The sequence below is a fragment of the Zeus faber genome, assembly GCF_960531495.2.
Source record: "Zeus faber genome assembly, chromosome: 11".
Classification (NCBI taxonomy): Eukaryota; Metazoa; Chordata; class Actinopteri; order Zeiformes; family Zeidae; genus Zeus; species Zeus faber.
The window spans coordinates 3,973,687-4,001,315 of NC_137205.1; the positions used below are offsets into that span (position 1 = coordinate 3,973,687).

The 27,629-nt window shown below is 41.9% G+C and overlaps 1 protein-coding gene across 2 annotated transcripts in view; it reads right to left on the reverse strand.

Moving 5' to 3' along the window:
• Positions 1 to 27,629, reverse strand: part of abcc1 (ATP binding cassette subfamily C member 1 (ABCC1 blood group)) — a gene marked incomplete at its 5' end in the record, with an annotated part of 115,479 nt that overhangs the window by 69,855 nt on the left and 17,995 nt on the right. For both annotated transcript variants that reach the window (XM_080009112.1, XM_080009111.1), the window contains 3 exons: positions 6,921 to 7,148; positions 12,828 to 12,959; positions 14,467 to 14,528. In XM_080009112.1, coding sequence (XP_079865238.1) covers positions 6,921 to 7,148; positions 12,828 to 12,959; positions 14,467 to 14,528 — 422 coding nt within the window. The remainder of the gene's footprint in view (positions 1 to 6,920; positions 7,149 to 12,827; positions 12,960 to 14,466; positions 14,529 to 27,629) is intronic.

Below are 27,629 nucleotides of genomic sequence, written 5' to 3' on the forward strand. Positions count from 1 at the left end.
ACGACATCAAAGTCTGGATGTCATCAAACCTGCTCAAACTCAACAACAACAAAACCGAACTCATGGTTGTGGCTTCTGAGGCATTACTCAGGAAGGTTGGACATTTGCTCCTGGTTGTTGATGGCTGCTCTATCTCCCCATCCCCTGAAGTACGCAACCTGGGCGTCATTTTCGACATAACCATCTTATTTCACTCACACATCAAATCCATAACCAAATCTGCCTTCTTCCACCTCAAGAACATCTCCAGACTCCGCCCATCACTGTCTGAGTCTGTGGCAGAAACACTAATCCACGCCTTCATCACCCCCCCCGTCTGGACTACTGCAATGGAGGCCTGTCCGGGGTTCTAAACAAAGTCCTGGACAGGCTCCAGTATGTTCAAAACTCTGCTGCTAGAGTTCTCACCCGCTCCAAGCCCTGGCAGTATCACCCCCACCCTCATCCATCTTCACTGGCTCCCTGTCAAATCTCATATTTCCTACAAAACCCTACTACTAACCTACAAATCCCTCACAACCTTGACCCGCACTACCTAACAGACCCCCTACACCCCGTCCCGGAAGCTGCAATCCTCGGACACGGGTCTGCTCTCTCCACCCCCCGCACCAGGCTACGAACCTTTGGGGAGAGAGCCTTCAGTGTGACAGTTCCCCACCCCCTGGAACTCTCCCCCCACTGACATTCGAAATGCTCCATCCCTGGCCACCTTCAAAAATCTCCTCAAAACCTACCTGTTCAACGAGGCCTACTGCCCCTGACCCTTTTTTTTCTTGTTCTTTATTTATTGTAATCTATCTACCCTGTCTTGTTCTTTGTTTTTTCCATTGTAAAGTGTCCTTGGGTTTGTGAAAAGCGCTATATAAATCCCAGTAATTAATATTATTATTATTAAATATACTTATGGTGGTAGCCTACGATTTTCCGAGTTCTAATGAACACACCACTTTCGACACGCCTTACATTTTTTCGAGCCTGTGAACACAGCATTGCTTCCTACTTAAACGCTTACAACCGGAGACGAGAGCTGTGTCTGCGTCTTAGTTCTAATATCAGAGAACAAGTCCACTAGTTAATAGTTCTCTTGAACAGAAAACAAACAAAAAAACAATTTAAATGGGTTGCTGCAGCCACCCCCCCCTATTTTTATGTGAAAATTTTTTTACCAAAGGGGGCAACCAAGGGCCACAAAATGGTTGCCAATTGACTCAATCTGGTTGCCCAGGGCAACCATTAGTGCCGAGCCCTGTAAAGTATTAAACTTTTGCACAGTTTTAAATGAAAACAACATTCAATATGTCCAACGTTTAAATAAGATCTTAATCTATAAATTGTGACAGCGACTGGTAAAAGGTGGACCAAGTCCCGCAAATCCACACAAGTTGTTTTTTCACGTGTTCTTCTTTTTTTCATATTACGGAAGTTTAAATGTTGAAGAACCCACTCAATATAACAAACAACAGTTTTAGGATGACTAAATACTTAAAACTTTGTCACCAAAGTAAGCTTGTTGTCGTCTCTGTGTCTCGATCTGGCGCGCATTGTGTGGGTTCCGTTATGGTTTCACTGAATACTGTTCTAGAGTTGTTTGAAACCCCTCCCATAAACAAAACGCAACACAGCATCATTGTCAGACTCATGGTTGTTTTCAATCTATGATGAATGAAAGTTTACAAGTTGCTCAAGTAATTTTTTTTCCCCCCAATCGCTCAACTTATTTTTAAGACAGAGTTTTGGAGTTACTCACCCATTGTTTAACTCAGAACCACAGCACAAAAAGTGATCTTACGGTTACTTTGATGTACACATGCAGATCAAGATAATCCTTCGATATTCCATGTGATGTCAAGTCAGAAAGTAAAACCGTTTTGATAAATTAAGGTTATAAATGAACCCAGAAGACACCAGGTATTCTTCACATAGTAGAAAATGTTGCGCGGCAGATGCTGGCTTAGAGGACACGAAGAAGACCTGACGTCACTTCCATAACAATGTTTTAAAAAGACTAACACAAATAAACACCAAGGGCAAGAAATTTCACTTGCCTCTGAAAACATATCTCCCTGTTGTTATGGATTATGAGAAGAGGGTGGCAAAAGTTCTCATTTATATCATGGAACCAGGTGCCACAATACCAGCTCCTAGAAACTTCCAGAATGCAAATAGATGGGAAGGCATTTTCATTCTGGGAATTGATGTCTCGTGATAGATTTGAAAAGTAAAAGATCTGAAAACTTTAAATTTAAGGATTAACTGCCCACAGTTTCTGGTCTGCTCACTGGAGGATGGACAAGCCTCGATGTGGAAAAGGCATTTCACGGCCTCCATCTGTGTGTGTCGGTCGCTGTAGCTGCATGTGCTGTAGTGTGTGTGTGACAACAAAAGACAAGCTAAAGCTTGTCCAGTTTAAGTCCGGTGGGGGAGTGGTTGGGGGTAGAGTTACACAGCTATTGTTACCTGCCTCTAAAGTGTGAAAAACTCTAGGATGTTTGAGGGGTATTTTCTCTGCTAATGTAGTTTAGCTGTGCCAACATTCAAATAAGAATATCTTCTTCAAATATTGTCAGATTTCAAAGTATGACATCATTTGAATGCTTACAACCAGCACTTTCATAATCAGCGTGTTAGAAACTGAAACATGACCTTGCTCTACTAGAGAACCACACCAATTGCAGTCACAAATATTCAATCAATCAATTCAACTCAATTGTGAGGCACTCATGATACCTTCTTCCTTTAAACATGGTAGTGAATTAAAAAATAGGATTTCAGTAGGAGCCACTTGGAGAGGGCAGCTGGAACATGACAGGGCCCAGGCAGATCCGTGATTGGGGAGTGGCTGACCCATACAGGGACTGTGTCGGATCCGTATACGGATCCTGCCTGTAATGATATCCCCTCAATGACTTCTCTATCTGTCTGCCGGGGAGAGCAGTGGTTCAAAGATAAAGCAACTCGCGTATATGGGATAATCTTGCGTTTGATTAATGAAATATATAAATGTTTTGGAATGGACCATATGTTCTGTACATCAAATAGAATCAATATATACATCTCTGATTTTAAAGAACTAATGGTTTGAAAGAATGAAAATGAAATACTTAATATATTGCAAAACTCCAATATCGTGCGTTTTCATACTTCAACAACTTTTTCATCATTCTAAAGACCTTTTGGAGGAACCATCCCATTTATTTTGTCCGCACTGCAGGAACTACTGAGGGAATGATCGTAGTTCTTCGAGCTCCGTTGAGAGCAACTTGCTTCACTCCTGCTCGAGTACAGAAACTGAACCTTAATGGGCTTAGAACTCAGACCACGGTCTTTCAGACTGAGTCCGCCCGGTTGAGTCGCATCGCTCTGGGTGGGGACCAGCCAGACATGACCAATAATAAAATAAGATAAAATTTAATGAATACATCTACAATAAAAATAATAAGACGTTAATTGAATGAAACAGAAAATCACTGAGCAAGCGAGCACTTGCTATAGGAAAGTGGGAACAAACTTTTAAATGATATCTTGTAGATCTAATATGAGGGAAGATCCAGTAACTGGGTTGATTATTTTTTTCTCGTAGGACGAGAAGCCTTCGATTTCAAACCTTCCACCTCCATGTCGTTATGGATTACGAGAAGTGGGAGGCGGAAGCTCTTAATCATATTGCGAACCTTAATCTGACCATTGCAATAGATCCTTGTCAGTGTAAGCAGCACGTACTGGACTTCATGATAGTCAGTTCCTCGACGGCGACGCTGAGAACGACATTGATAATTAATCTTGATATCGGCCTTATCCCAAAATCATTTCAAACAGCAGATTTCTACCTAAATGTGACAATAAAACAGAATATTTTCAAGAATCACCGGAAGCGACTGACGATACGCCCGTTTTCTACAGCACAAAGAAATACGCTCAGAGAGGGAGGTCTACAACTCCATGATCAAGGACTCTAAGGACACCTCAGTGCCTCGACCTCATTTTGGGTGGTCGTGTTCAACCACATCATGATGATGCATTACAGTTTTGACTTCACTCAACAGGTTAGTACATGGTCTGAAGAAGTGATGTAAACTTTGGCTATTCTTCGTGGAGAGTTACATGAAAGGGGTTGACAAAAGGTTACAGCAGAAGTAAATATGGGTTGGTCAACTATTAACATTCCTCGGCGATTAGGCATACACACACACATATATATTAAATGACACACAAAGTTGTTATACAGAGACTAATATTGTTGTCAGACGGTACATTTTGTCGTGTTGTCTGCACATTTAAACTTCTAAATAATTCCACTTCTTTGAAACATGTATATTCTTGCTGTTAAATAAAAGCTTTTTTAAAAACAAAGATTCATCATTCCCTATAAACACAGAACAATGCAGAGATTTCCCCATTAAGCAGGGTGTCAAGTGGCCATGTGGCAAGTAGCCATGCGGTATTGTTGGTCCTCCACCCCATTTGCATTCTGGCAGCTGAATGGGTCCAAGTGTTGGGGAAACTTTAAGGGTGATTATCTCAGAAACACAGCTTGCCGCACCCTCGTCATTAACAAGTCATAGCTTTAGAAATATTTGCTTGATTCGCGCAAGTGACCCCTTATTTTGAAGCGCTGATACCTGATAAGTGTACCTTAAGTCCGCAGAGGGTCACATATGGCGATTAATTTAATAGTTGGCAACTAATGCGTGAAGTAAACCATGGAGTTTAAAGTGTATCAACAGTAAAACAATTTTGAGTGTTCAGGAGGACCCATATACTGTTGAGTCTCTTTAACTTTTGTACAAATTATTATTATATCCCTGGTGTTGATTTTATGAGATCGACTTTCATTGACTGATTTTCACATTTTATTGTGCCATTGTTGTTTTTTGGGATTTGGACAATCAATATATTAAATGGGGGGGGTGATGGGAGACCATTTCTCTGACAAAGAGGCTCAAATGCAGAAATTTGTTGTGATATTTCACAATTATTTTAAGTAAAATAAAAAATTGATAGTTCAAAAACTTTCATTTGGAAATCAAAAGGCCAAAGACTAGAACCTATAAATCCACACACTTGGCCACTTTAAACAGAGGCTGGTAAAACTTTAGAACTGGTCACTTTAATGTATCAAGTATTGCATTGCATACCTGTTTTGTCTTACCTCCTAGTAGTATATTGCAGTGTTTGTCTTACAACACTGTATCTATCTCACCATTCAGTATGACACTGCATTGTTGTGGCCCAAGACTATTTAAGATGTCCACTATCAAGTTGACTCAGTCATTATTGTCTGCATTTTATTTTGTCTATCTTTTAGGTAAATACTTCTATATTTAACAATATTTAAATGGCAACAGCGCAATTAACTCTAGACACCCGATAGACACTATTGGGAAGCGTGAGTTTTTAATACATGTTCAAGTTAAAACAACATTCATAGAAAAAAAAATATTAATTCAATATTTATAAAAAAATAAAAATAAAAAAAAAGATGAATGTTTAGATAACAAAAATATCGTTGTTCTTTTAAGTGTTAACTGAACATTTACAAAGTAAATTGTATTTACTACGGGCATGTAAGAGGACAGCTTACGCAGCCCCTGAGTCCATCCAACCCTGAAGTGCCGGCAAGCAACAAAATAAAAATGCTATATTTATATAATAAATTGTTTTAAATTAATTAACGATGTGTGACTGGATTATATATTATTTTAACAGATTCAATCATTTTTCCCCAACTTAATTGTTTGCACGATTCAATATGGTACACCCCTAGTAATAGGCCTAGTCCAACGAATCGTTCATTTTGTAATGCGTACCAAACTGAAAACCTTGTACCGAATGGTTCAATACGAATAAATGTATTGTTACACTCCTATTAGTTACTGTAAATTATTATTTAATTATTAATTAGCCTGCCAAGAAACATGACCACATCACATTTATTTTAGCCACTTTCAACTGCTGTAAATATTTTTTTTGTATTCCTTGATGAAATTCAGCATTTCCAAATGCCATTTTTCATAATTCATTTCCTGTTTGTTAAAATCAGCACTCGTGTAAAATGTATGTCGGAAATGTATGACTGGGAAATAAGGAGTGGAAAGTTTTAGTTTAATTATGAAATAAAATGAATAATGGCCATTATGAAATATTTATAATAATTTTTGGAACGCTGTCATGGAATATTTTAAAATAAAATGCTACATTTAATTATTACATTACATTACATTTAGTCATTTAGCAGACGCTTTTATCCAAAGCGACTTACAATTGTTCAAACACCGACGGACGCAGCCATCAGGAGCAATTAGGAGTTAAGTGTCTTGCTCAAGGACACTACAGCATGCTAGCAGGAGGAGCCTGGGATCGAACCAGCAACCTTTAGATCACTAGACCACCAGCTCTACCGCCTGAGCTACCATCCCCAATTATTGATTCATTCATTAAAATATTCATTGAGTTAATAACTTAATTTTGAGCCATTTGGTCCATCCATGAAAATGTCAGGGTCCCAGGGCCTTGGCTTAAATTTACTTCTTCTAATTGGTCTCTTGGTAGTCGTAAATAGAAAATTTATCGTTCCATAATGTTGACATTAAGGCTTAGATTTGGGGATGTGGATGCCGAGACATGTCTCTCTTTCGCGTTTGAGCACTCCCAATTCAGCACACCAAAACCCCAAATTAAAAACAGTTCTGACTGTTTCCCGCCAAGATTGTGGCAAGTGTAAATCCAAACTCAAGGCTTCAAATTTTCTCTTTGGAAGCCAACAGGTGATGTCACAGATACCGTCACAAGTCCATTTTCTTCTACAGTCTATGGTGGACACATTAGTGCTATGTTCAAATATCTTGGTACTGGTGAGAAAGTGAAGAAATTGAAGGAAATAAATACTCTAACTCAAACGACGAGGAAAGCAGGAAGCTCACCTGAGGATCTCGGGCCCGACAAACATAAGGATGTCCTGAATGATCTTGTAGAGGGAGGAGATGAGGAAGTAGGGACCAAAGGTCAAGCAAAGAGCCCTGAACAGGGATGGCTCACTGATCTTCTGAGGGCCCTTGATGATCAGGATCTCCGACTCGTCGGTGGGCCGGCCCTCCTTGCTCTCAACACGTGATCCCCGCTTTGGGGAGTAGACAGTCTTCCCTTCTGGCCTAAGAAATGGGGGAGTTTAGGAATATTTAAAATTCATCAGCGGGGTACCTCCTCTGCATGAGCCACACAATATATGTATGACCATATGTATATGTATGTGACAAATAAGCTCTTGAACTTGAACAAACAGGAGTCAATCAGGTATTTCTGTAAAATAAATATATATAAATATATATTATGAATTACAGAGAAAGCAAGACAGAGGCTGGTGCACCATCTACATTGATAGGGGACTTTACATACACACACACACACACACACACACATATATAAACACACACACACACACACACATATCTATATATATAAACACACACACACACACACACACACACACACACACACACACACACACACACACACACACACACACACACACACACACACACACACACACACACGAGGAGCCACTTGGAGAGCCAGCTGGGGTATGACAGAGCGCAGGCAGACCAGTGATTGGGGTATGGTTGACCCATACAAGAACAGTGATAGGATCGCACTTGGAACCTGGCTGTAATTATATCTCCCTCGATGACGTAATTTCAGGTCGGCCCCTGGGAACGCCCCCAGGCTGCATTTGTGGAAAAGCAGTTGCAATGCTTTATCTGTCCACCGGGAGAAGCAGCGGTTCAAAACTTAAAGCAACTCGCGTATACGGGATATTCCTGCACTTATTTAATGAAAAATAAACATGTTTTTGAACAGAACACATGTTCTGTACATCTAATACAATCAATATATACATATCTGATTTTAAAGAACAAATGGTTTGAAAGAATGAATCCGTGTTTTTTTATTTGTAGATGTTTCTAATTGAATGAAACTAATGAAAACACTTTGCGTAACTGTGTGTAACAGGTGTTATAATTTATCTAAAATAAATGTGAAATATTGCAACAAATTTAATCGCAATACTTAATGTATTGCAAAACTCGCCATATCCTGCTTTTCCGCACCGCAGGAACTTTATCATCGTTCTAAGGACTTTTGGAAGAACCGTCCCTTTCATTGTGTCTGCGCACTACTGAAGGTAGTACTTTTAGAACTCCGTCACCAGTGCCAGGTTCTCGGGAGCTCCCCCAGGGCCTAGTGTCCCTCGGGGAGTCCCCTCGTGCGAAAACACGTCGCGCCATATGGTTCAAGTTCAAGAGATTATTTCTTGCGCGCGCGCGCACACGCACACACACACACACACACACACACACACACACACACACACACACACACACACACACACACACACACACACACACACACACACACACAACCACTATTCTCATCTGGTTCCATACTGTGCTTGTACAAAATAAACAAAACTTTCAGAAAAATGTTCCTCTGTGTTCTCTGTGATGATTGAATGAGCTTGAGACAATGAATGACATGAAAACAACAACAAATAATAGGGTTAGTATCAAGGTGATAATGTACATAATAGCAGTATAAGCTTTAGAAGATAAGGTAATTCATGAGTGACTAGTTCAAGTTCAACAGATTATTTGACACATACGGTTGTACATATATGCAGTGAAATTTCATGACACCCGTTGATTACGCACAAGCTCTATAAGCCTGAAAAATACCCAAATGTGCGTAATCGACACACGGTGCTCGCGCAGGCGGCCGCAAGGGACGGTGCCACAATCGCAATTCTGGGTTCTATAATAAGGATAAACAAATCTGACAGATTGGTGGAGATATCATTACCAAGGTATCTAATATGCCTGTTGTGATAGTTAACCCTTGTATATTTCCTCAATTTCCAGAAACAGTTACTCAAATAAAAACCGGGACTCTAATAAATGACGGGGTGTGGTCAAAACGACGACAGGGTTTGTTGTCTTCAACTCTTTGTGTGAGAGGTGAACCTATCTCTGAGAATTGCAGCAGTGTTTGTAAATCCACACACTTGGCCGCATAAAAAAAGTCTAGTAAAACTTTAAATCTAGTCACTTTAATTTATCATGTATTGCATACCTGTTTTGTCTTACCTCTTAGTAGTTTAGTGCAGTGTTTGTGTGACAACACTGCGTCTATCTTTCCATTCAGTATGGCACTGCATTGTTGTGGCCCAGAGATATTTAAGATGTCCACTATCAAGTTGACTCACTGTCATTATTGTCTGCACTTAAGTTAGCACCGTCTCATGGTGACACACTGCAACTGGAAAAATGGGCGTGTTTACAGTCAAAATTAAACAAGCCTTGTCAGGACACAGGAGAAGGAGGTGGGAATCCAGGCGAATGCCAACCGGCTGGGAAGCGCATTGGTGGTTCGATGGAAACAGGCAGGAACTTGGCTGCAATTCAGCTGCAGCCGCCTGGAAGAGGCCTCTTCAAGTGGCCCCTACTGTGTGTGTGTGTGTGTGTGTGTGTGTGTGTGTGTGTGTGTGTGTGTGTGTGTGTGTGTGTGTGTGTGTGTGTGTGTGTGTGTGTATATATATATATATATATATATATATATATATATATATATATATATATACATACATACATACATACATACACACACACATATATATATATATACATACACACACATGCATACATATATATATACACACACATACACACACACACACACACACACACACACACACACACACACACACACACACACACACACACACACACACACACATATATACACACATACATACACACACACTACTCACAAAAAGTTAGGGATATTCGGCTTTCGGGTGAAATTTCAGGATGAACCTAAAATGCACTATAACCTTTACAGGTGAACTTAATTAGACCTTCTCTAAACTTTTGAATGCACATGTCCAACTGTTCAATGTTTCAGTACTTTTTGCACAACTTGCTGTTCTCTAACAAGGAGCTGAACGGCAAAATTCACAACAGGTGTTTGATCCATGAATCGACCAATACATTTCCTGGTTCAATTAGAATTGGTATTTAAACAGTCCTCTTGATCACGCTGTTCACAATTTGACATCATGAGACCAAGACGACACCTAACAACTGATCAACAGTACCTCGCCATTGCGAGGCTTCAAACAGGAGGTTCTCAGAGGGAAGTGGCCACTGAGCTTAGAGTGTCACAGAGTGTCATCAGCAGGTTGCAACAGAGACACAGAGAGACTGGAAGAGTCACAGAAAGGCATAGAAGTGGACGTCCTTTGGCCACATCCCACACTGATGAGCGCTTCATTGTGAACAGTGCCCTGCGGAACCGGATGATGATGCCACTCAACTCCAGGCCCATTTAAGGGAGGTGAGAGGCACCCAAGTGTCACGTCAGACCATTCGAACCCATTTACATCAGCGTGGTCTGCGTGCTAGACGATCCTGCAAGGGTACGTGACCACACCACCAGGCACAGGCATCATCGTCTTTTATGGGCCAGGCAGCGTTGACGCTGGACGAGGGACCAGTGGCCTCAGTGCTGTTCTCTGATGAAAGTCGATTCACGTTGAGCAGAAATGATGGCCGCCAATGATGTTGGAGACGTCAAGGAGGGCGCTATGCATCAGCCACTGTTGTCATCAGACGAGCCTGTGGTAGTGGTGGTGGTGTTACAGTGTGGGCAGGTGGGTCTAGTCAATACAGAACTGCCCTACACTTTGTGAATGGTACAGTGACAAGCCCATACTACCTGAATAACATCATTAATCCAGTCATTGTGCCCCTGCATGAACAACACAGGCCTAATTTCATCTTCATGGACGACAATGCTCCAGCTCCTCGAGGTCGCATCATTAGGGAACGGCTGCTGGAGACTGGGGCACCTCAAATGGAGTGGCCTGCACTTTCTCCAGCCCTGAGTGTCTATACCCCAGAACCTCAATGACCTGAGGGCCACCCTTCAAGAAGAGTGGGGTTCCATGCCTCAGCAAACAATAAATCGACTTGTGAACAGCATGAGACGTCGTTGTCAAGCTGTACTTGCTGCTCAGGGGACTTGACAAGTTATTGAGACATTGACATTTTTTGTTGTGGTAAACCCACTACTGTTGTTGGCTTTTTCTTTCAATAAATTGTTTGCGATGCGGAAATCGCCATTGCATGCTTCTACTTAAATGCCCTACTTTCATGACATAATATCACTGTAGCGTGAACTTTTTATATTTTCCATAAATGTCACCCGAAAGCCAAATATCCCTAACTTTTTATGAGTAGTGGACACACACACACACACACACAGCGGGGTAAATAAGTATTGAACACGTCAACATTTTTCTCAGTAAATATATTTCTGATGGTGCTATTGACATGAAATTTTCACCAGATGTCGTAACAACCCAAGTAAGCCTCCTGTATGAAGAAACTAGTTGCATGCATTGCTCAGAGGTGATTTTTGCCCATTCTTCCACACAAACTGTCTTCAAATCTTGATGGGGCCTCTTCTATGAACTCTGATCTTCAGTTCTTTCCATAGATTTTCAATTGGATTCAAGTCAGGTGATTGACTGGGCCATTCTAGAAGCTTTATTTTCTTTCTCTGAAACCAATGGAGTTTCCTTGGCCGTGTGTTTTGGATCATTGTCTTGCTGAAATGTCCACACTCGTTTCATCTTCAGCATCCTGGTAGATGGCAGCAGATTCTTATCAAGAATGTCATTTCTCCATTCATCCTTCCTTCAATTATGTGAAGTCTGCCAGTACCATATGCTGAAAACAGCCCCACACCATGATGTTTCCACGTCCAAACTTCACTGTTGGTATGGTGTTTTTAGGGTGGTGTGTAGTGCCATTTTTCCTCCAAACATTGCATGTGCTATGACATCCAAAGAGTTCAATTTTGGTCTCATCTGACCAGACTATTTTATCCCAGTATTTCATTGGCTTGTCCAAATGTTGTGCAGCAAACTTTAAACGAGTCTCAACATGCTTTTTCTTCAGCAATGGTGTCTTGCGAGCTGAGCGTGCATAGAGGCCATGGCGGTTGAGTGAATTACTTATTGTTTTCTTTGAAACAACTATCTGCTAATTCCAGGTCTTTCTGAAGCTCTCTGCGAGTGGTCCTTCGTTCTTGGACAACACTTCTAATTATTCTTTTGACTCCTCCGTCAAAAATCTTGTGAGGAGCACCTGGTCGTGGCCGGTTGATGGTGAAATGATGTTCTTTCCATTTCCGGATAATGGCCCAAATGGTGCTCACTGGAACATTCAGAAGTTTAGAAATACGTCTGTAACCAATGCCATAAGTATGTTTTGCAACAATAAGGTTGCGAAGATCTTGAGAGAGCTCTTTGGTTTTTCATGAGATGCTTCTTGTGTGACACCGTGGTAATGAGAAACCATTTTATAGGCCATCAATTAGGACTACACCAGCTGATATTAATTTGTACTGATAGGGGGCAGGATTGCTACCTAAATACTGACAGATCTCAGCTGGTTTCTTGGCTTCCCATGCCTTTTTGTACCTCCTATTCTTCATGTGTTCAATATTTATTCCCTGTTTCATTCCACTTTATTACACACAAGTTAATAGATGGACATATATGTTTTGATTTCTTTGTTTTTTATTATTACTTGGGTTGTTACGGACATCTGGTGAAAATTTAATGTCAATAGCCCCATCAGAAATATATAAACTGACACACACACACACACACACACACACACACACACACACACACACACACACACACACACACACACACACACACACACACACACACACACACACGGTAATTCGGTTCATGTTACAACCTTTTGGCTTTTTGGCACTCTGTGTTCCATTGTCGTCCTAAGCAGGGAACCACCCTTTGAGAGCAGTCCTCTGGGTTGAGGGACCACAGATCTTTCTCCTCCAGGGGACGCTTAAAGCCTGTCACCATCAGCCTGGCAGGAAAGAGTAAGGTACAGAGTAGGCACCCAGGGGAGAAAGAGAGAGACACACACAAACAAAGAACAGGAAGACAGATAGGCTAAATATTCAGAGGATCAGAGGGGTGTGGGGGGCTGGTTTTGGAGGGAGAACAGAGCTGGAAATGGGTGTGTACTAGGGATGTTCCTAACAACTAACGTTTAAACTTCCGTTTAAACGTTAGTTGTTACGTATCACTTAAGACTAGTGGACTTGGTCTAAAAGTGAAAAAACACTTGAAAACCATCAAAACTGAGGTCAAACATTGTCCAAAAATTATTGCGTATAATATAAGAGCTATTTGAAACCATTAATCACATTCTTCAATAAGACCATTTGGATAGTCCGACTGATATCATAATCGGGTTATGAGAAATGACTGCAACATTCTGACCCTTCCCTTTTTTAAATCTGTAAATGTCAAAATTTGTAACTGTAACTCATGACAACTTTACCAGATCAGCAAATTCCAGTGAGCCCATAAGTCCACTAAGCGCCCGGCAGTACTTATTATTTTGATGTATTTACACAAAGAAATAGTTTTTACAAAATAAAGTCAACAGAGGACAGAGAGACGTGGGGGACGGTGCGTGACACGGCCAGGGGTTGTGTATTTTCCTGGTCAATGTTATGCACCCCCCCCGGCTCTTAGTTATATTTTTGTTTTGTTCAAGTTAGAAACAAACAAAAGTAAATACATCAAAATGTTTCACCAAATCTCTGTTTAGCAACCCGGCACTGCATTTCTGTTCAGAGCTTCAACTGAATACCACATTATATACTACTATAATCACATGATGAAAGATATTATTATTATCATCAGATTGTTCAGATATCACTTAGAGTGATCAGTTTCTCTATCCAGCCATTGTGTCTGCCTAATGGGCCATGTAATGGGCTATGTAATTACAAACGCATTAGAAAACTTCATGTATCTGCTTTTCTACGTGGACTATTCAAATTCTAATGACGCAGGAGGCATTTTTGAGAAAGTTACGTCAGGATTAAAACAGGGCTTACACACTGTAGTCGTTCAAATATTTAAACTTGAAAGGTGGTCCTTTTTTCCCCCCAACCAACCGATCACAGATTAACTTGGGTAGGATTTAATGGGTCAACCACAGAACCAATGTTTTGGGGTCAATACAGCGTACTGTAGCGGACTAATAAAATTGTAAAGGTGAGCTAACTAGTGGTTATGTCTAGTGATAGTCATAGATAGAGAGCGCAGCATTTTCTCGCCACACAAGCGCTTCATCTCAGTGCTCTGTCAACGCTTATCTGCCAGAAAAAGAAATGCTCAGTGGACACATGCCACGATACGCACAGGTGGTTGGAGGGGTTTGATGATGGAAGAAACTTCCCTCCACCGAGGGATTTCTTATAGTGAAGACATCTTTCAGGCTCAGCAAAACATTTTTTATGTTCTGTTGATGGTAGGTCATTGTGGTGTAGTGGTGGGGGGGGGGGGGGGGCTCTTACCTTGTGATCCACCAGAAACTTATCCTAGAGAGGAAGGACGCTCCAGCCTCAGGACAGGGATTCTGCACAAAACAAAAAATAAAAAAGATTTCCTTAAAGACCTGAGTAAAGACTTTATTTTCAGACGTAGTTCAAATAGTATCTCTCAACAATTACGTATAAATTGGTGTTATCCGAACACAAGTTCTCAAAATAGGACTGGGCTGGTGCCCTGATCCTGGCGTTGATGTACAGTGGTGTTTTCTTCATGATTATCACAATTATCGAAAAACAAAGGCCTGCAGTATCGCTTCACTCCACCTATTACTGGGAGTGGGAATGGGGTTGGAGTTGATGAATGGACTAGATCCTGGAGTGGAACGGACTCTGACTTTGCCAGAAAATCTTGGTATATATTGGAAGCATATACGTGCCCAGTGTCATTTGTGCTGTAAACTCACCAACATAGAGGGACCTTGGGTTAGTTTTGACATTGATAATATGTTTATTCATCATATTTAAAATTTAAGTAAAATGTTGTCAGTTCAGTCAATTCTGATATAGCTGATAAATCAATGTCTGTTAATAGTGACCGTTGTCACGGGAAACCAGTCAAACATTTATGACACCAGGCATACTAGTTATAAAACTAGACATACCAGTTATGAAATAATTTAAAATCGATATTCCATATTATACCCTTTCAAGTAAGTAACTGGGATAATGTCCAACCCTTACATATGTGTGTGTGTATGCCCAAAAATCCTCTGGCACAGTGAGTGAGTCCATTTCACTCCAGGATCTAGTCCATGCATCCACTCCATCCGTGCCTCCACCCCTGTGATATGATGATTAGAATTAGGAAAAGTCAGATTAGAGAAGAATGTACAGAGCGGACACTGACGTGGTGGCCGGAGGAGAAGAGACTAGCAGTAGTGTTGGAAAGTTTTCAGACGGCTCTTACGGCTCCCAAGCTTTTGAAATTGTATGAAATATTTTGTTTATATTTATTCCACGACAAAAACATAACATTATTTATAATGATTTAATGTGACTGGACTCAATTAACATCCTCTCAAACAAATTACACAATTATAATGAAAGCAAGGCATTTAATGAAAAAAATCCTTTGCTATTGTTTTAAATTAAATGTTACATACCCATTCTTGCTCCATTGTATTCTAACTGAGTGAAGAGCATGTTAATGGTTCTATCAAATCTATATCTTTAAATGGTGTAGTTCACTAGCCATGATTGCGTTTAGAGAGGTACATTTCTGTGGGGGGGCTCCACTCACTGTTTTGGATCTATTATTGATTATTTGTAATATTCATCGTGCATAAGCATTCTTGTAATGCCTGTAAAAAAAATGACTGTTTGTATTTCCCTCTCGTTGTGACTTAATGTGACTTAGCCCTCAATGTGAAGTGTATTGTCTGAAAAAACTATGACCACAGAAATGGAATTTCTTTCTTGTATGGAAAATGAAAAATGGCTCCTTCAGTGGCGGGGAGTGGAGATGCTCCTCCGGTTCGGGTGACCGGCTTGGGGCGGTGCTGGAGTGGCTCAGAGCCCGGCGGGGGCGTCCGAAGCAGTCCCCACGGAGCGGTCCCCACACACAAAACATTTCACGGTCCCGCATGTGGGAAAAAAGTCAATAACTTTTGATTTTGGATTCTAAATTGGATATGAAATGATCAAATGATACACGGATATTCCTGTCTATTTATGCACCAACGTCCACAGTGGAAAAGAGGCATCAGAGAATTGGAGTGGAGTAAAGCGCCGGTTCCTGACTCCCGTGCCAGTTTTCCTGTGTTTTTTTTTTTTTTCCCCCAATTTATTTTAGTTTGTTTCCTACTTGTATGAAACAAAATCGTTTAAACACAATTGAGTTAAGAGACTGTCCCTTAAAAATAACAAAAAAACTGTGTACCCACTTCCTTTGCCGCGCCAGGCACGTCTACCCGTTGCTTTCCGTTGCTATGGGACTTAATTTACAGATGTCAGTGGTCTCAAAAGATTCCACAGATTGCCGCAGGATTTTTTCCACTGTTTTTACTTGCCAACTGTAGATGCTAGGTAGCAGCAGAGTGCACCATGTCCACTGGGGATGTGACGGTATGAAATTTTCACGGTATGATAATCGTACTACAGTAGTCAATATCACTATTTTTTTTCCTATTTGTATCTATATTGGTTTTTTTTAGGAGCAGAACACCTAACAATACACAGCTAGGGCTTTGATATTATAGGCTTTTTCACACCGCAGGAACTTTTTCATAGTTCCAAGAACTTTTGGAGGAACGGTCACTTTCTTTGTGTCCGCACTGCAGGAACTAGGAACATTTGTAGTTCTTAGAACTCTGTTTTGAGGGATTTTTATTATCTCATACTCCAGGGCAGGGACTAACAGGTACAAGAGGAACCTTCAGTGATGTAAGTGCACGTTGATTGGTCCATACGTAAGTCCACGGTCCCTCAGACAGTTCGCCCGGTCTAGTCTCATTGCTCTGGGTGTGGACCAGCCCACGTACACTCAGTGGTAATCAGGAAAAAAAAAACAATAAAAATAAAAAACAATAAAACATTTATTTTTATTGTAGATGTATTTATTTCATTTATTATATTTTTTGGACGTTAATTAAATGAAATAAATGATCTATGTGTGTTGTCGCAATGGGAGGCCTTGCCTTACAAAAATCTGAACAAATTTTAAAATTACATCTTGTAGATCTAATATGATGAAGATTCAGCAGTTGGATTGCTTTTTGCTTGTGTATGTACGATATTTACTTTACCATCATGGCACTATGTTACATTTATGATAGAAATATTTCATATTTGAATATCACTGTCATACAGATATAGCTAAATCCCTAAAATTGTCCACCCTATCATCGACAAATACATTTCCATTGAACAGTGATCATAAAATGAACATTTTCAGAAAATAATTTTAGTCCCTTTCTCAACAACATATTTTATATATTTTAGTTAATAGGAAAAGCCTTTTGATAATAATGAAATTACTGCAAAATATTTGTTCCCCTATAAAACGTGCAACATTTGCACTTTGTTTTCTAAATGAAATCTAACAACAACGATATCTGGTCAAACTTTCAAACAATACTATTTGGCCCTCATCTGTATATAAAGAAATCACACAAAAGATTTTGCTAACTTGTGATTGTAATAAATGCTGTCTTTGCAACCTTCGCAGTGTACCCCCCACCCCTCCCCTTCCCAATAAAATCGTAAATTGGTAATCGCTGCCCCCCAGCGATCGCCGATTAGAATCATATTTATTTCTTTTCTTCTGGCTCTCAAGAGACTAGTACTTCTCCCTTCTCCTCCTGGATGGACTCTGTTCCCTCCACTGCAATAAGGTCCCAGAGCCCCCATCCCCTGACGCAATAACCCTAACCCAGTGTGATCAATCCCAACCTGTCCTACACTCGTTGTCCCCCGGAGAAGGAATGTTTTCCGCCCATTGTAACGCTCCCTGTCCGCTCCTTCCCTCCGGCTCTGCGCTCCAGTGCTGCCAACAGGCAAGCGAAGCTATTTAAGAATATAAAGACCTGAGAGGAGGGCTGTGACGAGAGCAGAGCATGCTGTGATCTCGAGAGAAGACAGAAGTGACAACAGATCCAACATGGCGGCACCCAGATGCACAAACTGAAACACCGACAATCTGCTCCAACTCAGACAAATAAAAAAGTGAGTTGCAAAAAATATATATATGATAAATAAAAGTAAAAATAAAAAAACACTATGCAAAATCCAAAATGGAGGACCTCAAGGATTATAATAATTATTATTATAACGAGTACGTGATAGAAGAGGACCAGCACCGGCAAAGAGGAAGAAGGAAGACTCAGCTACCGATACAAATGATCTAATATCCAGCGTTGTAGAGGTTAGTGCCGTGGATAATATTAACCGGAAGCTTGGTCCACTCCTCTGAGACATTTCCGAGATCAAAGCCAACATGGATCTAAAAACCTCTGTTAAGCATCTCACAATGGAGATGGAGGTTGTAAAAAATGTTAATAAAATAATGAAAGATTACGTTGGATATCCAATCCAGAAGTATGCGGGACAACCTCATTTTTCCTGGATCCCAGAGAACATAACCTTCCACCGGGTTCACCGACTGAGACACCGCTTGGGGAACTGTCCGCACTCTATCATTACTAAGTTTGAACACTTCAAGCACAAGGAGCTGGTTAAAAGCAAAGGACGGGAGTCAAAAGGAACCACGTTGGGTATGAATGATTAATTCCACCATCTAGTAATTAACATCCTATCTATGTCAACATTGCAAATATTACTCACTCATCATCTCCACTTCCTAATCCCTCTCTACTTTTCTCATCACTCCCCCCCTCTATCTACTCCCTCAATATATGTATGTCTGACTCTGCACTGTTCTATGTTTATCTTTGTCTATTTGTCATTTGTTTGTGTAGACATGCATCCCTACAAACTTCCTGCAATACTAAGACAGTAAAGGAGAAAAACACTGACCTATCTATGAGAAAACACGGGCAGTATAGCTATTGTCTTGGATACACTATGCTGCTGCATGGGGAAATTCCACATCCATCACCCCCTAGCCAACCTCAATGACACCCATTAATTTGTTAGTTTGAATGTGAGCAGTTTGGGCTCACCAGCTAAGCGTAGCAAAATCCTAAGTTACCTCACCAGGATAAAACCCAGCTTCTGTCTACTGCAAGAAACTCACCTCACTGCATCCAAGCACCTCAAACTCAAAGCTAAATAACCCATTTAGCTTTGAGTTTGAACTTTGAGCTCAGATTATTTTTTTGCAATTATTCACCACCCCACAAAAGCTTCTCTGGAATTGACTTTTTTTTTTAAAGTAACTCTGTAATGTCCAAAATCCCTAATCCTGAAATCCCCCCTATTGTAATCTTAGCTGATTAGTTTCATCATAAATGAAACCAACCCGAACCCTCTTGGCAGGTGGCAGTTTAACACCTCACTTATGACAGATAAAGAATTTAACCATTCATTTTCCAGAGAATGGACTTCCTTCATTGAACTGAATGACTATCCAGAAATATCACCATCCTAACTCTAGGAAACAGCAAAGGCAGTTCTGAGAGGTAGTATTATTTCCTGCTCCACTCACAGGAAAAAGAAAGGACAACAATGCCAAAATGAACTAGAACAGAACCTTAAAGACTCGCACTCCCAACAAGCCTGTGAGCAAATCCGAAATGAGATCCTGACAATTACATCTCAACTTGATAATATCATCCATCAAAAGACAACTCCTCATGCAACGAACAGGAGTGAATTATTTTGAATTAAATGACAAACCAGGTAAATTTCTTGCCAATGAATTGAAACGCGATAGAGAAATGACAATTATTACAGCCATCAAAGATCCACAGGGTAGGATAACACACATCCCGCAAGACATCAATAAAATATTCAGAGACTTCTTTAATAAGCAATATCACTCAGATAATGAATCAAATATATAAAACATTAAGTCATTCCTCGATGATATTAACCTCCCTAAACTATCCACAAAGCAGGCTACCACATTCGATTAACCACTTACTCTAGAATAACTCAGGAAATCTCTCTTCTCTATGTCCATGTCCAACAATAAATCACCTGGATCCGATGGCTACCTAGTAGAATTCTATAAACACTTCTGGCCGCTTATATCCCCATTATTCATCACAATGGTTACAGAGAAAAAGTCAACCTCCAACATGCCTCCGCACATGAATACTGCTCTCATTTCAGTTTTGCTCAAACCCAATAAGGACCCAACCCTCACCTCCAGTTATAGTACATAAGCCTAATAAATTGCGACTCTAGACTGAATAACCAATAAATTATATTGGAAATACAATAAACCGAGAATTAAACTGGCAACACTACAGAAAAACAAAGACTGCGGAGGCCTAGCAGCCCCAAACTTTATATACTACTATCTAGCAAACCATCTTCAATTTATAATTAGATTGTTACAACGAGATCAGCAATTGGGCCATGGATGGCGAGACATTGAACAAACAGAAAGTCAGGAATGATCAATATCTGATCTCCCATTCCTTACTGAATCAATAAGGAGACATAATTGCTTTAAAAACCCATTCATCGCAACAACTGTCAGCCTGGTGGAGATTCAACAAACTCAGTGGTTACATTTACATTACATTTACATTTAGTCATTTAGCAGACGCTTTTATCCAAAGCGACTTACAAGGGAGAATAACATTCAAGCTACATTGCGACAGAGATTAGTGTAACAACAACATTCGTGTAACAATAAATACTGCAAGGTGGTGCTAAGTAATTGTAGGTTAGGACAGGAGGTACTCACTGAAGAGCTGGGTCTTCAAGTGCTTCTTAAAGAGAGAGAGGGAGGTCCCCGCTCTGGTCATTTTTGGCAGCTCGTTCCACCAACGTGGAACTACAAATGAGAATAGCCTGGATTGCCGTGGCTGTATGGCCGGCAGAGCCAGGTGACGCTTATTTGACGAGCACAGCATCCGGGGGGCAACATGTGCTCTTACAAGAGCATTTAAGTAGGCGGGAGCATTCCCAGCAATCACTCTGTAGGCCAGCATCAGAGACTTGAACTTGATGCGGGCGGCTACAGGTAACCAGTGGAGCTCGATGAGCAGCGGAGTGACATGTGCCCTCTTTGGCTGGTTGAACACCAATCGCGCCGCCGCATTCTGTATCATCTGTAGTGGCTTCACCGCACAGGCCGGCAAGCCTGTTAAGAGGGCATTGCAGTAGTCGAGACGGGACATCACCAAGGTTTGTACCAGCAGTTGAGTGGCATATTGGGTCAGGTACGGCCTGACTTTTCGGATGTTGAGTAGTGCGAAGCGGCAGGACTGGGAGACGGCGGCAACATGGTCCGAGAATGTCAGTTGGTCATCAATAATGACACCAAGATTCCTTGCAGCCTTGGTAGGAACAAGAGATAGAGTCGATTTTAATATCAATGTTGTGATAAATACCTTGTTTGGCCGGGAAGACCAGCAGTTCCGTTTTCGCCAGCTTTAGTTGAAGATGATAATCCTTCATCCATGTGGATATGTCAGCGAGACAATCCGAGATCCGCGTCGAGACAGTAGGGTCGTCGGGCGGGAAGGACAGATAGAGTTGAGTATCATCCGCATAGCAGTGTTTGAAAAGCCATGTGAGCGGATGATCCGGCCCAGTGAGGTGGTGTATATGGCAAAGAGGAGGGGTCCTAGCACCGAGCCTTGGGTCACCCCTGTGGTGAGGTTGTGAGGCACAGACAGCTGGCCTCGCCATGTCACACCGAACGAGCGCCCAGTAAGGTAAGATTCGAACCAGGAAAGTGCACTGCCCGTTATGCCCATGCTTGAGAGTATGGACAGGAGTATGCAATGATTGACAGTGTCAAAAGCAGCTGATAAGTCAAGCAGAATGAGAACCGAGGATTTGGCAGCAGCTCTAGCAGTTTTTAAGGCCTCTGTCACAGACAACAGGGCTGTTTCGGTGGAGTGACCACTTTTGAAGCCAGATTGAAGTGTATCAAGAAGGTTGTTTCTTGACAGGTACTCTGTAACCTGTCTAGAGACCGCCCTCTCTAAGGTTTTGGAAAGGGATGGGAGGAGAGAGACCGGCCGATAGTTTCCTACTTGATTGGGATCGAGTGAGGGTTTTTTGAGCAGTGGTGCGACCCGAGCCTCTTTGAAAGCGGAAGGGAAAGTGCCGGAAGTTAGGGAAGAATTAATCACATGTGTGATTGCCGGGGTGATAGTCGGTGATATGGCTTGAAGGAGGTAAGATGGGATCGGATCTAGCGGACAGGTAGTAGGACGGCTACATGTTAGTAGTTTAGATACCTAACTTTCAGCGAGGGGGGTGAAACCAGGGAACGATGAGCCTAGGGCTGGAGAAGACAGGTTGTGAGTAAGTTGTTTAGTGAATTGGCTGCTGATGGCTGCCACTTTGTTTGTAAAAAAGGAGGCAAGGCAATCAGCAGTGAGGTTAGTAGCTGGGGGTTACACTCCATCTCCAAACAAATTCACTCAAATTCGGCACAACCCTGATTTTCTGGTTAAAAACAGACCAATAATCTTCAGGTCTTGGAAAAGACAAGGAATTACTAATTTGGAACACATTAAAAAAAAACTATTTGCTTATATCCTTCCCAACCTTAGCCTAAAGATATAATATTGGTGGCCACAGCTTCCTGCAATTCCTTCAACTACAGTGGTCTCTAAAAGCTAAAATCAAATTGATGAACAACATCCTACAACCACCTCCGATGATTGAACATCTTACCCATATAGGTCATTTTAAAAATCCCTTTTCCAGAATATATATATATATATATATATTTATTTTTTTTTTTTTTTTTTTTTTTTTTTAAATAAACACAAGGCACTTTATCTTTACCTCCCATGGAATGGGAAGGAGACCTTGCTGTTTCCACCGATATCAACCTGTGCAAGCCTTTTCTATGACTCACAATTCCAAAATGCAAGTCATCAAATATGTGACCCTCCGCATACTTAAGGATCATTTGGCAGCTTTGAACTTTGTTTTTTTGCATCATTTGAAAGTGGAGAATCAGGGTGTGGCAAACCGTGTTTCTGAGATAATCACCTTGAAGGTTTGGCCGAGACTCGTCTTCATTCACCTAGCTCCCAGAATGCAAATGGGGTAGCCAAAGCCACATGGCTAATTAACATACTGCTGAATGGGCTAATTAACATACTGCTGAATGGGCCAATCACTGCTTTGTTCTTGTGTTTTGAGGGAACGTTGAACATATTTTTGTTTTGAAAAAAGCTCTATTTAACAGTAAGAATATACATGTTTTATGAAGTGGAATTATTTTATTTTAAATCACCAACCTTAACGGACTTCATCACGTCATCAACTTTTTCCGTTGTAACAACAACGCGTATCGTCGGTCTCCTCCGGTGGTTTTTGAATATCGTCACATTCAGGTTGAATGGTAAATGGTTGAAATCCACTGTTTGAAATGTTCTCCAAGTTCGGAGTAATATCAGATTGAGCGTTGCTGTCAGAAAACTGACTATCATCGCGGAAAATGCTTAAACTGACTTTGATTTATCGCACTGGTCAGATTAAGGTCCGCGATATGATTTAGATCTTCCTCCACCCGCTTCTCGTAACCAATAACAACACAGGGAAATGAAAGTTTTCACAGGCAATTGAAACCGGATGCTTGTCTTGTTTACGGAAGTGATGGTGTCAGTGACAAGCCCCCTCCACGACGATGTCTCCGTGTGTGTATAAAACACGTAGGATTTAAAGGTTGAATTCTATCAAAACGGTTTTACATTGTGACTTCACATCACATGGAATATGGATGAATGATCTTCACCTGGACGGTTGCTTTAAAGGAAACGATCGATCGGCGTTGTTCAGCGCTGTTCTGCGTCTCAGTAAGTCAACTGTGTTTCAGATGTCATCTAACGGGAATATTTAACTCCACGGTTTAACATTTTTCTACTATTTATAAATCAAACCCGGTTTTGAAAATATGTTGAGAAATACAAAAAACACAAAGGAACATGAACCTGGAAAAATTTCATTTTCCTTCAAGAAAGGTTTTTTCAACTTATTTGGCCGCTCTTGGCGATTTTAGAAATGCGTGAGATGGCGGCTTTTGCTGTGGTGGGTCACATGTAAGATTCTGCACAGAGTTCATATCACCCAACACAAAATGTTCAAAATGGGTTTTGTGGATAAAGACGTTTGTTCTCACTGTTTTGTTAATATCAGAGACTCTCCTGCCATCTGGCTCTGCCCACCTATACAAACATTCTGGACCAACATCACCAAGGAGCTATCAACCCTTCTGAGTCACAGCATTCCAGTCTTCCCGTCTGTATGTCTCCTCTGTGACCTCTCCTCAGCCAACCCACCACTCCAACACCATCAACCCAATTTTATCGCCTTAACAATTGCCAAGAAAATAATATTACTCAATTGGAAAAACAGAGATAAGCTCACATCCCAATAGTTACATTAATTAATAGAATACATCTCAATGGAAAAACTATTGGCAATTTCTAAAAACAAGGTTAATTCATTTAATGAAATATGGGCTACTCTTATCACTGACATAACTCTGACATAACTGCAATAGCTCGTCCACAGAACATAGTTATTGCAGCAGTTCTTCATGGTTAAACAGTTAATGAAGAGTTGCATTGCAGGTTGAGAACTTGAACTCCACTTGCAAACTAACTCTGTCCTAGATGCAATGGCATCATAATACTCTGTTGTATCCCCAGCGTGCTAACAGCACAGGTAAAAAAATAAGATAAAAAAATAAATAAAATGATACTAGGTTAAGAGTGGGGAAATTTACGGAACACTTTTACGGAACATGGTTAGTGGCTCCTTTTCCCACATGATGCCAATACGGAACATTACCAGTAGATTTACGGCTTTCAGTGCAAGTGGGAAAGAGGCTATAGGGAGTGCTCTTGAGCCGAAAGATGTTGGTAAAAAATACAAATACATACATTTAAGACAAATAGACTAATACAAATTCAAGACTCACCTTACTCACATTACACTCATGCGTTGCCAAGATTCAAGATTCAAGATTTTTTATTTGTCACATACATATACATACTTCCATACATATATGCAGTGAAATGTAATGCAACGCACCCGGTGATAGCACACAATATGTCCTAGGAAAGGAATAAAAGTAAAAAATTCCTTTCTAATAGACCGACTAACTGACTCCTAAAACGTAATACAGTAAGTTGAATACTTATAGAATAAGATAAAAATGTATAGAATAAAAAACAATAAAAATAAAATGAAATAGATAGAGGGAATATGCCTATGGATATACAGATATGTGCATTAAAGTGGCATGTGAATTAAAGTGTCATGTGAATGCGAATAGTGTGAGGTAGTGTTTGGGATAATACAGCACAGTATACAACAGTACGGCGCAGCAATACGGCATCACGAACAACCCTGAACAGTGACACAGTATGCGGTACAGTATGCTACATATAGTACAGTAGGTAGTGGAGCCTATGTGTTAGGACCCCTGGTGAGGTCAGCATTGACAGTTCTTATGGCTTGCGGGAAAAAACTCTGTCTCAGTCTCTCTGTTCTCGCTGTGTGACTGCGGAGGCGCTTGCCTGACCACAGCAGCTGAAACAGTCCGTTGTTGGGGTGATGAGGATCCTTCATGATCCTACGGGCTCTGCTACTACACCTCCTGGTCTATAGCTCCTGCAAGGGGGGGAGGGTAGTTCCAGTGGTACGTTTAGCTGAACGCACCACCCTCTGCAGGGCTCGTCTGTCCTGGGCAGTACAGTTCCCAAACCAGGCAGTCATGTTGCCTGTCAGGATGCTCTCCACTAGTCCAGAGTAGAAGGACTTGAGGATCCTCACCGAGACCCGGAATTTCCTCAGCTGCCTGAGGTGGTAGAGAAGCTGCCTCGCCTTTCTCACCAGAGTGTCTGTGTGTACAGTCCATGTTAAGATCTGGAGCTGCTCACCCTGTCGACAGAAGTCCCATTAATCCACAAGGGCGAGTGCGTCTTCGATTGTGATCCACGCCTAAAGTCCACAATCAGCTCCTTGGTTTTGCTGACGTTCAGGTGTAGGCTGTTGTCCTGGCACCAGAGTGACAGGTCAGCCACCTCCTCGCGGTAGGCCTTCTCATCGCAGTCGGTGATCAGGCCCACGACCACGGTGTCGTCAGCAAACTTGATGATGGTGTTGGAGCTGGACCTGGCCACACAGTCATGTGTGTACAGGGAGTACAGTAGGGGGCTGAGGACGCAGCCCTGGGGGGGATCCTGTATTCAGGGTGAGGGAGCTTGACATGTACTTCCCCACCTTGACCACCTGGGGGCGGCCTGTGAGGAAGTCCAGGATCCAGGTGCACAGCGGACCATTCAATCCGAGCTCCATCAGCTTGACAGCCAGTCTGGTGGGGACTATGGTGTTGAAAGCTGAACTATAATCGATGAACAGCATTCTGACATAGGCCCCCTTCTGGCCATCCAGATGCGTGAGCGTGGTGTGCAGTACCTGGGAGACCGCGTCATCCGTGGATCTGTTTTGCCGGTACGCAAACTGCAACGGGTCCAAGGTGCGGGGAAGGGAGGCGCAGATGTAATCCTTAATCAGCCTCTTGAAACACTTCATGACCACCGAGGTGAGGGCCACCGGACGGTAGTCATTCAGGCAGGTTGAAGAGGCGATCGTCGGGACAGGAACGACGGTGGACCTCTTGAAGCAGGACGGGACCACTGATTCAGCCAGGGAGATGTTGAATATTGTGGTGAACACCGGAGCTAGCTGGTTAGCACAGGTCTTCAGTACTCGCCCAGATATGCCATCTGGCCCCGCAGCTTTCCTGGTGTTCACCCGCATCAAAGCCCTCCTGACCTCGTGCACGGACACTGAGAGTGCGCGCTCGTCCCCAGCGGTGTAGCTCCAATTAGCCGGCGAGCTAGCGGTGTTGCTGCCAGACTCAAACCGCGCATAAAAGGAGTTCAGTTGGTTGGCCAGGGAGGCGTCCACACTCGTGGCTGGGGAGGAGCTGCTCTTGTAGTTTGTTATTGTTCGCAGCCCCTCCCACAAGCGTCTTGTGTCCCCCCGCTCCATCTGTAGCTCCACAGTCTCTCTGTACGCCCGTTTGGCGTCCCTCACCGCCCTCCGCAGATTGTACGACGCCGCTTTGTAATTGTCCATATTACCAGATACAAGACCGTCAGTGTAAGCGGCCGTGCGAGCATTCAGAGCGCAGTTTCTGGTTTGGAAATATCCGAACTTTCACCGTGGGAACGATATTATCCCCGAGCGTAGCCACAAAACGTACAACCTCCGCAAACTCGCTGACGTCACTTGAACTTGTTTGAAACATGTCCCAGTCTACGTCAGTCAGAGCGTCCTGAAGCGCAGCCTCCGATTGGTCCGTCCACCGCTTCACTTCCCTCGTCATCACCAGATCCCGCGCGATCAGAGGCCTATAAACAGGAACCAGCGAGATCGCGGCGTGATCTGATTTCCCGAAAGCAGGGAGCGAAACGGTCTTGTATCCGTTCTTGTAAGGAGTGTAACAATGGTCCAAAGTTCTGTCTCCCCTGGTGGCACACGTGATGTGTTGGTGGAAATTAGGCAGAACT